At 54.1% G+C, this 15,966-nt stretch overlaps 1 protein-coding gene across 1 annotated transcript in view; it reads right to left on the bottom strand.

The window, feature by feature from the left end:
* Positions 1 to 15,748, bottom strand: part of DTX1 (deltex E3 ubiquitin ligase 1) — a 102,131-nt gene extending 86,383 nt beyond the window's left edge. Inside the window, exon 1 of the mRNA XM_065417802.1 lies at positions 15,490 to 15,748. Coding sequence (XP_065273874.1) covers positions 15,490 to 15,748 — 259 coding nt within the window. The remainder of the gene's footprint in view (positions 1 to 15,489) is intronic.
* Between the last annotated feature and the right edge of the window lie 218 nt (positions 15,749 to 15,966).

The raw sequence follows: 15,966 nt of genomic DNA, 5'->3' as shown, positions 1-15,966 counted from the left end.
GGCTGGTAAGCCTAACTTCAGTACCTGGCACACTGGTTGAAACTATAGTAAAGAACAGAATTATCAGACATATAGATGAACACGATTTGTCAGGGAAGAGTTTTTGTAAAGGGAAATCATGCCTCGCAAATCTACTAGAATTCTTTGAGGGGGTCAACAAGCATGTGGACAAAGGGGATCCAGTGGATATAGTGTATTTAGATTTTCAGAAAGCCTTTGACAAGGTCCCTCACCAAAGGCTCTTAAGCAAAGTAAGCTGTCATGGGATAAGAGGGAAGGTGCTCTCATGGATCAGTAACTGGTTAAAAGATAGGAAACAAAAGGTAGGAATAAATGGTCAGTTTTCAGAATGGAGAGAGGAATATAGTGGTGTCCCCCAGGGGTCTGTACTGGCACCAGTGCTGTACAACATAGTCATAACTGATCTGGAAAAAAGGGTGAACAGTGAGGTGACAAAATTTGTAGATGATACAAAACTTCTCAAGATAGTTAAGTCCAAAGCAGACTGCAAAGAGTTACAAAAGGATCTCACAAAACTAAGTGGCTGGGCAACAAAATGGCAGATGAAATCCAATGTTGATAAATGCAAAGTGATGCACATTGGAAAACATAATCCCAACTACACATATACAATGATGGGGTCTAAATTAGCTGTTACCACTCAAGGAAGAGATCTTGGAGTCACTGTGGATAGTTCTCTGAAAACATCCACTCAGTGCGCAGCAGTGACTGAAAAAGATCGAGGGGCATGGTGGATAATCAGCTGAACTTGAGCTCCCAGTGCAACGCTGTGGCCAAAAGAGCGAGTGCAATCCTGGGATACATGAACAGGGGAATCTTGAGTGCGAGTAGAGGGGTTAATTTATGTCTATTTGGGGCACTGGTGCGGCCGCTGCTGGAATCCTGTGTCCAGCTCTGGTGCCCACAGCTCAAGAAGGATGTTGCTAAGTCAGAGAGAGTTCAGAGACGAGCCATGAGAATGATGAAAGGATTGGAAAACACGACGTAGTCATAGACTCAATGGGCTCAATCTACTTAGTTTAACAAAAAGAAAGTGACTTGCTCACAGTCTGTAAGTACCTACATGGGGAATGAATGTTTGAGAACGGGCTGTTCAGTCTAGCAGAAAAGCTCAAACACAATCCAATGTCTGGAAGCTGAAGCTAGAAAAATTCATATTAGAAATAATGTGTAAATATTTAACAGTGAGGGTAATTAACCCTTGGAACAACTTACCAAGGGTCGTGGTGGCTTCTCCCATCACTGACCATTTTAAATCAGGATTGGATGTTTTTCAAGACACTTTTCTCCAGGAATTATTTTGGCTAAGTTCTGTGGCCTGTGTTATCCAGGGGGTCAGACTAGATGATCACAATGGTCCCTTCCGGCCTTGGAATCTGTGAAAACTCAGTCCTGAGCAACAGCATCCCCTGCTATTTTCATAGGTGCTAGAACTAGGGGTGCTGGGGGGGCTGCAGCACCCCCTGGCTGGAAGTGGTTTCCATTATATCCAGGGTTTACAGTTTGGTTCAATGGCTCTCAGCACCCCCACTAAACAAATTGTTCCAGCACACATGGCTCTTCCAGCTCCAAGTCCCCATCCTCCCCCCCCACCACACACACACACACAAAGTCCTCAGTCCTGATCGGACCTGCTGTTCCTGGGTCCCACGCACACAGCTCTGCCTGTGCTTTTCACTCTTACCAGACACCCCCACCAGCTCTGCTACTTGAGTCCAAGTTTCCCTTCCACTCTCCCTGACACACACACTGGTGAGCTCTGCTGATGCTCCTCAATGCAACCCCCCGTTACCCTACTCCTGGAGCTCTCTTGAGTAGAGGTGGCTCAGCCCTCAGTGGTAGCTTTGTGCTTTGAACATACCCAGAGCACCCAAGTCCTTTTCACTCGTGACACGAGACAGGATTTGAACCCAGGCAGCCTAAGGTGAACAACAGCCAAGCCCCCTTCCCTTCCGCCACAGAGAGCCTGTGCTGGCTCTGCTTTCCCCCACCGTTGCCCCAGGACAAGAGGAGATGGGAATCCCATCAACCCAACTGAGCTCCATCATGCAGCAAGCTGCCGATGTCCCTGCAGGTCTCTGATTCCCTCTCCTCACTACTGACTCAGCTCCACTGAGGCGAACGAGCTCGTCTCTCTTTGCACTCGGAGGACTGATCGAGAGACACATTAGAGGGACGTGTACGTGGGCTGGTCAGTTCCTGTGAGACTGGGATCCGCAGCTCCAGTGCTGCCACCTCTTTGCTTCTTCCCAGCTGACTCTTCTTCCATCTGTATCTTTGAACATGGCTTCTCCTTGGCTGGGATTCCCAGCTCCTCCTGCAGGTGGACTCCATCCCAACAGGGAGCCCCCGCTGCAATCAGTGGAAGTGAGGAGCCTCAATACCTTGGAGGATCTGGGCCTTAGACTGGGAGCTCCTTGGCAAGGGACCATCTTATTGCTCTGTCTGTACAGCACATAGCATGGTGGGGTCCTGCTCCAGGACTGGGCTCCCAGGCACTATATTAAATACTAATCCTATGGGTCGTCTTGCTGCATGCCCTAAAGGCACTGGTCACCAGAGCAGGATGTACCTCAGTAGCCACTTCCGCTTCCGGGCAGAATCTAGAAGGCCCCACCGACAAGAAACTAACGCACTGCAGCTGGAGGTGGTTCCTATGGCACACGGCACTGGGCCCATTGTTCCTCTGTTATGCTCCCTTCTGGGGATTGCACTAACTGCACTCAAGGCAATGGAAGATCTGACCCCAGCAACATCAGTGGGGTGGGTAAGTATATCTCAGTGGGGGTCCACCGCTGAGGTGCTCAGGGCACTGAACAACGAGACCTCTGGGCAACCTCGTCACAATTCACAGCTGCTCATGCAACAGAGTCACTCGTTCGGACCAAGGGTCCGAGCAGAAGCTGCTCTGCTGCCCTCCTAGCTGTGGGCAGTAAAAAAGCAGGAGCAGGACTTTACCGAACAGCCTGGCAGCCACAGCAGGACACTCCAGGGCATTTGCGAATGGCTCCTTAATTCAAGATCCCAGGAAAGACAAGGCACAAGGAAATCCAGACCTGGGGCTGCTGCTGGGGTTCCTGGAGAAGGCAGCTCCCAGGGTCTAACAGCTCAAGCCACCCATTCCAGGGTGCTGACCAGGCCAATGAGCTGTGGATCCCTGTATCTGCGTTTGGGATTGGGTCTCAGTCAACTTCCTGGGAACACGAATGGAGCCAGAATAACATGGGGGGGCTTTTCAAAAGTGCCTAAACGATTTAGGAGCCAAAATACCAGTTTCAAATGACCGAGGCAGAAGCAAAGAGTGACCAGACCACATCAGACCGTGGCCAGTCACACAACAGCGGCAGCCACGAGGGGGAATCCCAGCCAGCTTCACAGTTCAAAGTGCAGAGTAGCATGGAAGGCGGAAGCCACCTACAGAATCTCTATCAAGCATTCTTAAAACTACAATACCCACCTGGGGAAGTGAAGAAACAGATTGACAGAGCCAGAAGGGACCCAGAAGTCACCTACTACAGGACAGGCCCAACAAAGAAAATAACAGAACGCCACTTGCCATCACCTTCAGCCCCCAGCTAAAACCTCTCCAGCGCATCATCAAAGATCTACAACCTATCCTGAAGGATGATCCCTCACTCTCATAGACCTTGGGAGACAGGCCAGTCCTCGCTTACAGACAGCTCCCTAACCTGAAGCAAATACTCACCAAAAACACTAACCCAGGAACCTATCCCTGCAACAAACCCCATTGCTAACTCTGTCTACATATCAGTTCAAAGGACACCATCATAGGACCTAAGCACATAGCCACACCATAAGGGGCTTGTTCATAGAATAGCAGGGCTGGAAGGGACCTCAGGAGGTCATCTAGTCCAACCCCCTGCTCAAAGCAGGACCAATCCCCAGACAGATTTTTGCCCTAGATGGCCCCCTTAAGGATTGAACTCACAACCCTGAGTTTAGCAGGCCAGTGCTCAAACCACTGAGCTATCCCTCCCCCCTGCACATCTACCAATGTGATATATGCCATCATGTGCCAGCAATGCCCCTCTGCCATGTACATTGGCCAAATCAGACAGTCTCTACGCAAAAGAATAAATGGACACAAATCAGACATCAAGAATTATAACATTCAAAAACCAGTCGGAGAACACTTCAGTCTCCCTGGACACTCAATAACAGACTTAAAAGTGGCAGTTCTTCAACAACAACACTTCAAAAACAGACTCCAGTGAGAAACTGCAGAACTGGAATTAATATGAAAACTGGACACCATCAAATTAGGCCTGAATAAAGACTGGGAGTGGATGGGTCACTACAAAAACTAAAAACTAATTTTCCCCTGCTGATACTCTCACCTTCTTGTCAACTGTTTGAAATGGGCCACCCTGATTACCACTACAAAAGTGATTTTTCCTCCTGTTGATAATAGCCCACTTAACTTGAATTGTCTCATTAGAACTGATCCCCCCACTTGGTACGGCAACTCCCATCTTTCCATGTACTGTGTATTTATATCTCCCTACTGTATTTTCCACTCCATGCATCTGATGATGTGGGTTTTAGCCCACGAAAGCTTATGCCCAAATAAATGTGTTAGTCTCTAAGGTACCACAAGGACTCCTCGTTGTTTTTGCTGATACAGACTAACACAGCTACCCCTGAAACCTGAGTATTTGCTGCATCTCATCCCTGCAGGGCATTTGGCAACACACACAGCCAGATCGATGTGGGTGCAAGGCACTCGAGCAGGGCTGGGGCGGGGGGGAGGGGAGCTTGATCGATGTGGGTGCAGAGCACTTGAGCAGGGCTGGGGGGAGGGGGCTATCAAGTCACCGGTCACCTCCCCCTTTGCTCCTGGAGGTGGAGTAAGTATGGGCTGGTTCACCCCTCCCCCCGCAACTCTGCCACTGGAGGGCAGCTAGGGCCAGGCGGGGGCCGCAGTCTGCCTGCAATGCTGGGCCCACCCCCACTGAAAAGGCCCAGCAAGGGGGCGAGCCCTCAAATGTCCTGTGGTCTGTGCGTGACCCAGAGAACACGGCTGCAGAGCACCGCCCGGCTGGGTGGAGGAGCCACACCTCTATGGGACGAAGCTGAGGCCCCAGCTCTCCCCCGATCCGGGCCCCTGCAGAGCCTTCAACCAGGAGCACAAGGCAGTGGGGCATGGGAAGGCAATGAGCTGGGCTCACTAAAGCTACTGGAGTTTCTAAGGAAGTCTCCCCTTTGCTAGCAGGCAGAGGCTCTTGCCCTGTAATTATTCCTGACTGTGGGTGGGAGGGGCATAGGCCTTTCACCGGAGCTGCTGAGTTGGTACCTCCTGGAAGGCAGATCTCCAGTGAGCACATGGAGACCACGGGACCCCGCCTGGCTCTGGGAAATACAAGCAATTCTTGAAGGGACACGGAAACCCAGTTGATGCCAAAAGCCATTTGCTAGTCTGCCCTGGGGCTGGTGTCTACGTCCTGCTGCCTGAGGAAGAGAGACTGGCCTCTGGCTCCCCATGGGATTTACTAGCCAGATCCAGTACCATGAGAGAGGGAGATTGGGGTTTGCTCTCGATAGGTCCTGCGGTGCTTATAGGGCTGCTGGCTTGGTCCCCTTTGCACTAGTCTCCGGGGCTGAATTCAGGCTCTGTGGTTCCGATGCAGGATCTGCCCCATTACACTCTGATGCCTTCCCGCAGCACCTCATGTGGGCCCCAGGCAATGCTAGACGCTGATCCCAGGCAGACGTCCGTAGCCCACCCATGGGTGAGAGATGGCTCTGGAGATGGGTTGGCCAGAGATGCTCTAGCAACTTCAGGTGCACAGGAGCAACCAGGGCATGAGGATGCCAGAAAGGCTGGGGAGCCTAGGGCATTTCACTAGGAGGGTGGTGAAGCACTGGAATGCGTTACCTAGGGAGGTGGTGGAGTCTCCTTCCTTGGAGGTTTTTAAGGCCCGGCTTGACAAAGCCCTGGCTGGGATGATTTAGTTGGGAATTGGTCCTGCTTTGAGCAGGGGGTTGGACTAGATATCCTCCTGAGGTCCCTTCCAACCCTGATATTCTATGATTCTATGATTCTATGATGGCGAGTCTCGCCAAGGGAATGTGCCTGTGGGTTTCAGGGGCATACGGGGGCTGTGGCCAGGAATGCATGGCTGGGCGTTGTATGGGCATGACAAGAACTGCCTATTCAGCGGGCACTGCTGGAGTCCTTGGGCACGGGGCTGAGCATTTTGGGGACGTGGCAGGAGCTGGAGGCAAGGCTGTGAGTCCGGCAGAAGCCATGTCCTGGCTGTGGATTGAAGGGGCACACGAGGACATGCCTACAGATGCATGTTGGGCTTTGGCTTCACTCCAGCTAGGGACTAGGATAACACTGACAAACTCATGACATGTGTGACCTGACTCAGGATTTGAACAGGCAGAAGCAGCCCCCCCTTCCCCTAAGAAAAGGGCTGTATCAGCAGTGCCGAGCTGGTAGCCCCCAGCCCGCAGGCTCTGCACAACCCCCGCCTGCTGTTTGACTGCAACAGCCTTTGCTTTCCCACACATCCGCTCATGGCACTGACCCCAACCGGAGGCAGGTGGGACCCTGTGTCAAGGGGAACCTCGGGTTAGAGGTGAGCACCAGTCTGCCGCTGAGCAAACAGACAGACAGGCTGTCCTTCCCCATCCAAACTGCAGAGAGGTGGGAGGGGGCTTTCCCACGCCTGCCCCTGGAAATGTACTGCTCTAGAACCTGCAGGGAGAGGAGATTGGGTCAGGTCGTAGCAAAGGCCTCGTCGGCCCAGCACGTGCTGAGCCAAGCCACACGTGCCATGGGGACTCTGTCGGGGAAGGGATGTGCCTGGGGGGCGCTGGAGCTCCGGAGACCCAGGACAGACTGAGAAGCACTCACAGATAAATGGGCTGGGCTAGCTGGCCCCTCTGGAGCTGGGAGAGGTGAAATGGTGCCCCCGCGGGACAGCAGCGTTGTCGCGGTGGAGACACCCTGGGCTAGCACAGCTGGTGGTATACGCGCCCCACCAGGGAAGGGGATCTGGATAATCCAGCCAGGGAGGCTTGCTGGGACATGTGCCGACCCACCAATGCCCGGCACCAGACTGCCCACTTTGTCAGCAGCACCCGCTGATTCTGGGCCCAATGGGGCCAGCTTGTGCCTTGCAGGTTGGCAACCCTGTTTCCCCCCAGGCAGACTTCCTGCCGCTGGGGAGCCCCGGGTTGGGTTCCACAGGTGCAAGATAAGGGGGCTCCTAGTGTAATTTACCTGCAGAGTCTGTAAATATGGTGTGTGTGCTTGGCTGACATCTCTGATACCCTGAGAGAGAGAGAGAGAGAGTGTGTGTGTGTGTGTGTGTGTGTGTGTGTGTGAGATCCCATGCATCCTGACTGTGTGTGTGAGAGAGAGAGAGAGTGAGAGAGATCCCCAGGGTATTTTGTATGTGTGTAAGCAAGATCCTCATGGTAATCTGTGTGTGTGTGAGAGAGAGAGTTAGTTCACGTGCACACGTGTGGGAATCCCATGGTACTCTGTCAGCACCTGTGTGTGTGTTAGACAGAGATCCCCACGGAGCGTGCATCGGGGGCAGGAAGCAGGCGAACTACCCACCAGTCCGCTCCCTACATCACCTCTCCGGGTCAGGCCAGGCCATCAGGGCTGGCGCTGGGTCCCCCGCACCTCGTGTCTGCTCTGAAACCAGGCCAGGCCGTCGCAGATGTATTTTTTCCCCCTTTCCTGCAAACAGGCGGGTGTGGGAAAGCAGGTGCAGCGTGTGCTGAGCAGAGAGGCAGCCGCGCGTAAACCACACTGCATGGGGCGGGAGGCTGAGAATGGCTCGCAGTCAGTGGGGAAGAAGGGGGCATTTTCAGACAAGGCTTGCATCTCCTGGGAACCAAAAGAAGCCTTTGATCTTTAAAGCCACAGCTCCCTTCCTGTCCATCTCTTCCTCTCTGCCTTCTGTTCTTGTCTCCCCCGTCCCCTCATCTTCCTCTGCCCCCCTCTAGTGCATAGGAGTTGGGTAGAATCCCTTCAAATAGTTGTGAGCCCTCTAGGGGAGCTTCCTTCCGTCTCCCCTTCCCCACCCTGGGGCAGTGAGCTGCAATGCAGACCTGGGGAAGGGGCCCTTCAGCACAACAGGCACATCGCCCCATGGGTAATGTGGGGGCATGAGATGCCAGTAAGGGACGGCAGAGTTATGGGGGATTCCAGGGCTTGCCCGCTACACAGCCAGCGCTGCAATGGGCCCGCTCTGGGGGGCTGCATTGCTAAGGGATGCCCACTGGCTGGAGGTGGCATCTGGCCCAGCTCCCACTGAAAACGGGTGTGAAACGGGCAGTAAAACTATTGGTGCAAGATTCCACCAAACCCAACAACCCCCATCACGATCCCACGCTGGCTGGGTCCGACTCGTCCTCTCAGGGCTCAGACACCGTTGCCTCTTCACACGCAGACAGAGCGGCCCCCACCTTGACAGCCCCAAGCTCTGAGCCCCTTCTGAGCACAGCCCAGCTCCTCTAGTTCCCAGGAATGCACGGCTTCCCCCACCACTTCTGAACATGCTTCCCCTACTGGAACCGGCACTGAGGAAACCCGACACATGGAGCCAGTAGGAGAATGAAGCAGCCTTTAGAGCAGTTGGCATCTGTGCTTCGCAAGGCCTAGCACAGCAAGGGTGTCGGCAGAACAGGGCCATCGCCCCCGGCACATTCCTGAGTGGGAGTTTGGAACAGCCAGGCTCTGCCAGGAGCTTGGTGCGGCTGGACGGTGGGAGTTTGCTTGGTGCTGGGTGAATGCCGCTGCAGTGCGGATGTGACCGGGAAAGCGGGGAGTTCCATGCCTCACTAGGGAGTCTCTGGGCTTGATCCAAGCAACCCGCAACCCTATTTGCAGGTCTCTGGGACTTCCTAAAACCTGACTGGGACACCCCAGTAACAACCACAACACACCAAAGCTCAGCTCTCAAGAACCATAGCAGATTCAGACAGTCGGAGCTTGCCCTGGCCCTGCCTCCACCTCTAGGATACAGTGATTCAGAAGGGAGCCATATGTGCTTAGAACCTCTCGGTGCTGGAGAAAGAAGGAGCATTCAGCAAAGTGCTCCGTCCTGCTGGGGCTTGAACTTGCAGCCCTTGGACCTGAAAGCAGCAGCTGCATTTCCACTGGCCATTAGTGCCATTGCAGCGGCACTCCTACCATAGCTGATGGCCTCTGCCTTGCAACAAGATGCACCACTTTGCCAAGTGAAAGACATGGACAGAGGCAGCCCCAGTAGTGGAGGGGACTTAGCTCTTCCCGTCACCAGCGCCCCTTTGTTCTCCAGGCCCAGGGTCCCGCCCTCCCCCCTTGAGCTGGGGCTCAATAGGTAACAGTTGCTCTGCAGGTTATTTGTTAGTCTCTAAGGTGCCACAAGTACTCCTGTTCTAGTTGCTCTGCAGGTTATTTCCTGTCTGCCATTGTTGTTTGACACACACAGCTATTGGTGCTGCTGTTCAAACCAAACCCACATGCTGATGCACCATGTGAGGCTAAAGCCATGCTGAGCCCTGTGCATGCCCATCACATGGTTATGTACAGCTTTCCAGAGTGCCACAAAGTCCAGGCAGCTGGGGAAGAGAGGGGACTAGGGGAGTAACTGAGGGTCCTGTGATTTATTTATTATTGCTACAGTAGTACCAAGACTGAGGCCCCATTGTGCTAAGCACTGCACAGACACACCCTAAGAGACAGGCCTGTCCTGCAGCGTTTCGAATCGAACTCGACCAAAGAAAGGCTCTCTACCTTCATTTCCCGGATGGAGAGCTGATGGGCACAGAGATTAAGTGACTTGCCCAAGGGATCTGTGGCAAAGCCAGGAACCAAATCCAGATCCAGAGCTAGCCACAAGACCTCCCTTCTTCACTCTGGATCTTTCACACATCGAATTTCCATCCCCATGGTGCTTTTCCAATTGGTCTTGTTCCGAATTGGAAGAAAGTAAAAAATGCCCAATTTCCCTCAGAACGGACATGTCTGAAAAATTCCAGGCTGCAAAGCTGGTTTCCAGAGAGCCGGCCTGCCAGGGAGCCAACCACCCTCCTCCCAGGGGAACTGAGAAGGCAGGTAGCCTGCCCACCGGCCAGGCAGGCAGTGCAGGGAGTTGGCTAGCTCGTGGAGCCTGTGATCCCTAGGAGCCGGGCAGTTTGGACAGCCTGGGGAGTTCCCACAGAAAATTTCAGTTCTGTCAACTGATCCGCCGGGAAATCTTCCATCAGCTCTGTGCCTTGCTGATGCCAGGAAGTTTTCGGCATCTGTTTGAAACTATGTCTACAGGCAGTACTGAGTATTGTTCTATCATTACCATAGTTGGTGTTGGTCCTGCTTTGAGCAGGGGGTTGGACTAGATGACCTCCTGAGATCCCTTCCAACCCTGATCTTCTATGATTCTATGATTGCTTGATGTGTTGTGAGAGAGCTCGGACCATTGGACGGGCGCCTGCAAATAATACTTTATAAAGCCAAACCATTCAGGCAGTACCTATGATCTATCTATCTTTGGTGTTGATACATGTGTATCTGTCTAAGGCGTAGGGCACCGTGTCTGTAGATGTCAGATATGTCTATACATAAATGGGTCAGTCCAAAGCACATTGTTGGGTATCAAATTGGGCTAATACAGAGCTGTGCTGTCTGGGAGGAGCAGGGGTGAAGGATTTGGGGGTGATTGACTCTGGGGAGGTGATTCTCTGCATATGGGCATATAACACAGGAATTGCCAGACTGGATCAGTCCAGGGGTCCACCTAGGCCAGCACCCTGTCTCAGCCTGACAAGCACCAGCTGCTTCAGAGGAAAGGTACAAGGAACCCCCTACTGGACAATTATGGAATAACCCTTCTCAGAGGGGAAGTTTCTGCCTGACCCCATCTGTTTGTGATTGACTCATGCCCTGAAGCATGAGAGTTTGTGTCCTTTCTAACAACAAAAGTTTTACCACTTCTCATGTAACTGGAGATGTCCTCATTAGCCACAGAAATATCCAATCCTTTTCTGAACCCTACTGAGCTCCACAGCATCTTGTGGCAATGAGTTCTCCAGGTCAGTTAGATGTTGTGTAAAATGTAGCTCCAGGTATTAGTTGTAAGCTGGAGTTCTTGTGTATCAGTTAGGGTATATTCCTACAGAGGCTGTGCTTTACTGTGGGTCAATCTCAGAGTACATGAATGGATGTTAATTTCTGTTAAGGGTATTTGTTCTTGTTGTGGTTTTGATCCTTGGGCAGAGGCCAGTATCTGGACGGGCGCTGCAATAAATATATTGTGGTACAGCAGGGCCAGAGGGCAGCAGGAGAGTAATCGATGGGAGGTATATAAGCCCCAGGATCACCAGAGCCTTATTCCCTGTGGACTAAGGAGAGGTTACTACAGGTTAATTAGAGCACTTGGAGCCAATTAAGCCCCCCCTTCCCCCGAGACCTAATAAAACCCCTGCGTTGGTCACACAGGAGGAGGGAAGGAGAGCTGACTGGGGTTTGGCGCTGACTGGGGTTGACCAGACAATCAGAGGACCGGGAAAGGGAAACCCTGCCCGAGCAGGGCAGTGGGACTCCCCCAGCCCAGAGGACTGAGCAAAACCCAGCCCAAGGGGAGAGAGGGTAAGAAGCCTGTGAAGCTGAAGGGGCTGGGACCGGAGTAGGGGGCGGACCTAGGTCCCTTCCCTGCTCCCTTTCTCTCCCCCTCCAGGGCACTAGCAGAGCCCAAGAATAGGGTCCGGGACAGAGACAGCGCCCTGACCCCAAGGAAAAATATGGGACCCACCACAATAGCATTGGCTATTTGCCACAGGATGTAATTAACAACAACAGCTTTGTACATTTACTTATTGCAGCAGTGCCTGGGAGCCCCAGTCACAGACCAGGATCCTGTGTGCTAGGTGCTGTACAAAAGCTGGTGTGCACAAATCTATAGACTAACGGCACATCACAAGTCTGCCCTGCACAAGCAGTGTGAGGCTAATTGTGGGGAGCCCACACGACCAATTTCAGACTAGCAGCTGTGTTAGTCTGTATCCGCAAAAAGAACAGGAGTACTTGTGGCACCTTAGAGACTAATACATTTGTTAATAAAACAAATACATTTGTTAGTCTCTAAGGTGCCACAAGTACTCCTGTTCTTTTTAATGTTACCAATGTTAGAAGATATGCAAGAGAGGCTGTTGAAAGTCAGGGCACAGACACGGGACAATCTAACATGCCCCCTAAGAGCCATGTGGTGTATTGTAATCAGACGAATGTTGCCTGCCATGCCACCATGTTCTGGGTACATCCAGCTGAAATGCACCTGCTTTGCTGCTGAAAGTTACAGCTGCACCAAGCTTTGAACCCATCTGCCCTGCTCCCTAATGTTCCAGCTAAAGCCAGGTACAATGCATGGAGCCTGGGAGCACCCGCCAACAACAAGGTCACCAGACATTCTGGATCCATCTGTGCCCAAAGTACCCATTGTGCTGTGGGCACCAGCCATGCTGTCCAGCGTGCCAGGGCCAGCCCAGTGGAAAACATCTACAGTGATAGATAGATGCAGGTGGAAGGCACCAGCAGACTGGGCACCTAGGCAGAATGCACCCTCTGCACTGACCATAACAGGTAGGGCTGTGTGATGGGGGGCTCTGCTCACCGCAGGTGGTACCTCCTCCTAGCCGTTCTGGGGATTAGCTCGGTACAGTCAACGCCCCTTCCTGTGGTTTCACTCCATCTCCGCATCTCTCCCTCTTCGTCTGCAGCCCCTCCCTTGCACCAGGAGCTGCTGCAACCCCTTGGGGAGTCAGCCTTCCAGGCAGGTCACTAGGGGGGATCCCCTTCCCGGGTGTCTTTCAAAGTCTCTTCTGTCCACACAGCACCAGGCAGCCCTCCGCCCGCTGCCCTGACCCTGCCACTCCACCAGTGACTCAGGCAGTCTTCCTAGTCACTGCCCCCAAGCAGTGCCAGGCGGCAATGGCTGGTATGGGAACCCAGGCCTGCTGTCTGTGCTGGGTGCCAGTCCAGGGCTGGCATGAACAGTTGAGGTGTGCATCTCCACCCTGTACTGCTCTCACCCCACTCCCTCCTACTGGGCTGCTGCTTCTACCTCCGGGAGAGGGGCTGCAGGCTTCCCCCCTGCTGCACTCTTCCCAGCCTCCTGGCTTTGGAGGAGCCAGGCCTGTTCCCTCACAGGGGAGCCGCCTTCTAATGAGCTTCCTCCAGCTTACTTCTGCCCTTTTCGCAGCCTAACGGGCTGAATGGGCCCATGTGGCCAGCGGGGGGAGGATGCCCCATCACAGGCTGGCAATAGGAAGCTGCCCATGCAGCAAGGGAGCAGCAGTGAGAGGAGGGTGGAGGAGAGGGGTGATCACATCAATACAGCCGCTAGTGACATCTCTAACGCCCAGTCCCCTCCCGGTCAGAGCTGCAATGGACCAGCAAACCACACGTCACACAAAGAGCACAAGCCCAGTGCACAGAGCTAGCGTCCCCACCCTCTGTAACCTCAGCCATGGCACAGAGAGTACAGCGAGCAGGGGACCCTCCCTGCCCCTGCTGAAACAGGGCCCCCTGGAGCCAGGGGCCTGCAGGTGTCATTGGCACCTTTTGGGGGAGTCTGGAGACAGCAATCCAGCTGATGGGCACATCTCTGTATTTCACCCCTCCTTCCTGTACTGCGCCCCATGCCAGACACCACCGCAAGCTGTCCTGCAGACAGCCCTTTTCCCGCCAATCCCAGCCTAGCCTAAAAGAGAGCCCCAGTGTCCCAGGAAGGGACTCCACACAGGCTACGTGCAGGCAGCAGATACCCAGCTGTGCAGTGCTCCCATCCCCACCCTGCTCCCCCGCCTCTCCGTGGCTTCCCATTCTCAGGACAGTCCCTCCTTACAGACCCACATTCCCCTCCAGGTTATCCCCATGAAGAGCCAGCGGCAGAAGCATATTACATAGCATTGCCCTTTCCAGTGGGTGGGTGTCGTCATCCCCATTCTATAGGGCTGGGGGAAACTGAGGCAGGGACTTGCCCCAGGCCACACAGCAGGCTGGTGTCAGAACCAGAAATAGTGCCTTGGGTTTTTGCTCCCCTCTCCCAGCCAGCTCACCAGCCTCTGGTTGGGGGCAGTGTCATCCATGTGGAAGGAACTGATTCCACCTCATTTTAAGCTCCCTGAGCCAATTCTGGGGATCTCCTTCATTTGGGGTTTTGGCCCACAGCAGGATCTGCATTTTGCTGCCTCCCTTCCAGATATCTGAGCCCCTCTGTGCACCCTTCCTTCTAATGCCCTTTCTCACCCCCTGCGGGCTGGCCTCCCACCACAGCACTCCCCCTCTCCGAAAACACCGCAAGCACCATGCCACAGTTAGGCCAGCAGGAGACACCAGAGCTCAGGGCAGCCACCTCCCACCACTCCCCGAGGTCATTGGGGCCAACCTCCCCTATGCCAAAGTGATGGGAGTCCGGGAGTGACACCCCCCACCAAACCTCAGTCCCCACATGGCAGCCAGGGTGTCTCATGGGATGCAGTATTTGCGTTCCCAGAATGTGGGGGATGGTCGGGGATCGAGAAGGGGGGACATCTCCCAGCAGCCCTGGGGGAAGGGGAGAGGAAATGAGCTCACGTGAGACTTTTCTAGGGTGGCAATGAGAATTGATGACGATGAGAAGCAGAACCGAGCCAGGCAGACAGACAGAGAGGGGCACGTGGCAGGCAGAGACAGGCAGACAGACAGAGAGGGGCACGTGGCAGGCAGAGATAGGGGGACCAGATGTCCCGATTTTATAGGGACAGTCCTGATTTTTGGGTCTTTCTCTTATATAGGCTCCTATTACCCCCCACCCCCGTTTTTTTCACACTTTTTCACACTTGCTGTCTGGTCACCCTAGGTAGAGACAGGCAGACAGATATGGACACCAATTGGAGGGCTGGCTGGATGCAATGGACGGACACACAGATATTGTTGGCAGTGTTGTTGTAGTTGTTTTGGTCCCAAGATACTAGAGAGACACGGTGGGTGAGGTAATATCTAAACAATCCGTCCCCTCCCCTGTATTTGGCTGTGAGTTCCTTTCCCAGCCTTGAGGAAGAGCTCTGTGACATGGGTCCAGTAAAAGATGTGCTCTCCTCCACCTGGCCTCGATAAACATTAGTTGTGGTTAATCCCCATCTCTCTCGACATGCACAAGTGTGTGTATTCCTTTTGGGCCGCTTCACTGTCTCCAGAGCCACGGCTGAGGCTAGCACCAGCTGCACTCTGCTCTCCTGGCTGGATGACGGCAGTGCCATGAGGGATCAGATCAGCCCCATGCCCGTCTTTACCAGGCAGAGGCGTGCAACTCCTACACCCAACCCAAGCAGAGATTGAGGGTCTCGGTGAGCCCTGAAGCCCAACCCCACTGGCAGCTCCCCACGTCACCCCAAGATCTTAGTACACCCCTGGCCAGCCCGCGCCCCGGCCACGCCCCACAGACACACAGAGCCCCTCCCTACCTGTGTCCTGGCGGAACTGGTGCATGGACTGCAGGTCAATGATATACGGAGCCAGCTGGGGATCCACCTGCCCCAGCACCACGCTGCCCCGGGCATCCTCCTTCAGCACATTCTCAATGTGGTGGCAGACGGCTGCTGTGTAGGGCCGCCAGCGCCCGTGCTCGTTCAGCCACTCCCACACCACCACGCGGGCCAGATTCTGCGGTGGGAAGCCCAGCCCGTTCACCGAGATCAACACCCCTGAGCTCGGCCGCAACATGGCGCCAGGTCAGCAGGCAGCAGAGGGGCTGGAGACAGGGAAGTCAGCAGGAGGGCATCCTCCCAGGCCCCTTGCCCTCTGCGGGTGGCTCTCTGGGCCTGACTGGCTCGACCTCTGGCTTCAGAGTCCTTCCAAAAGCAGCATGGATGAGGAACGAGCAGTGTCCCTGCAACGTGCTGGCCCCGAAGGAATGATCCCAGTTGCCCAGAGGCTGTCTA

The sequence above is a fragment of the Emys orbicularis genome, chromosome 16, assembly GCF_028017835.1.
Source record: "Emys orbicularis isolate rEmyOrb1 chromosome 16, rEmyOrb1.hap1, whole genome shotgun sequence".
NCBI lineage: Eukaryota > Metazoa > Chordata > Testudines > Emydidae > Emys > Emys orbicularis.
The sequence above is the reverse complement of the archived record's forward strand: the minus strand, read 5'-3'. Positions and strand labels throughout refer to the sequence as shown.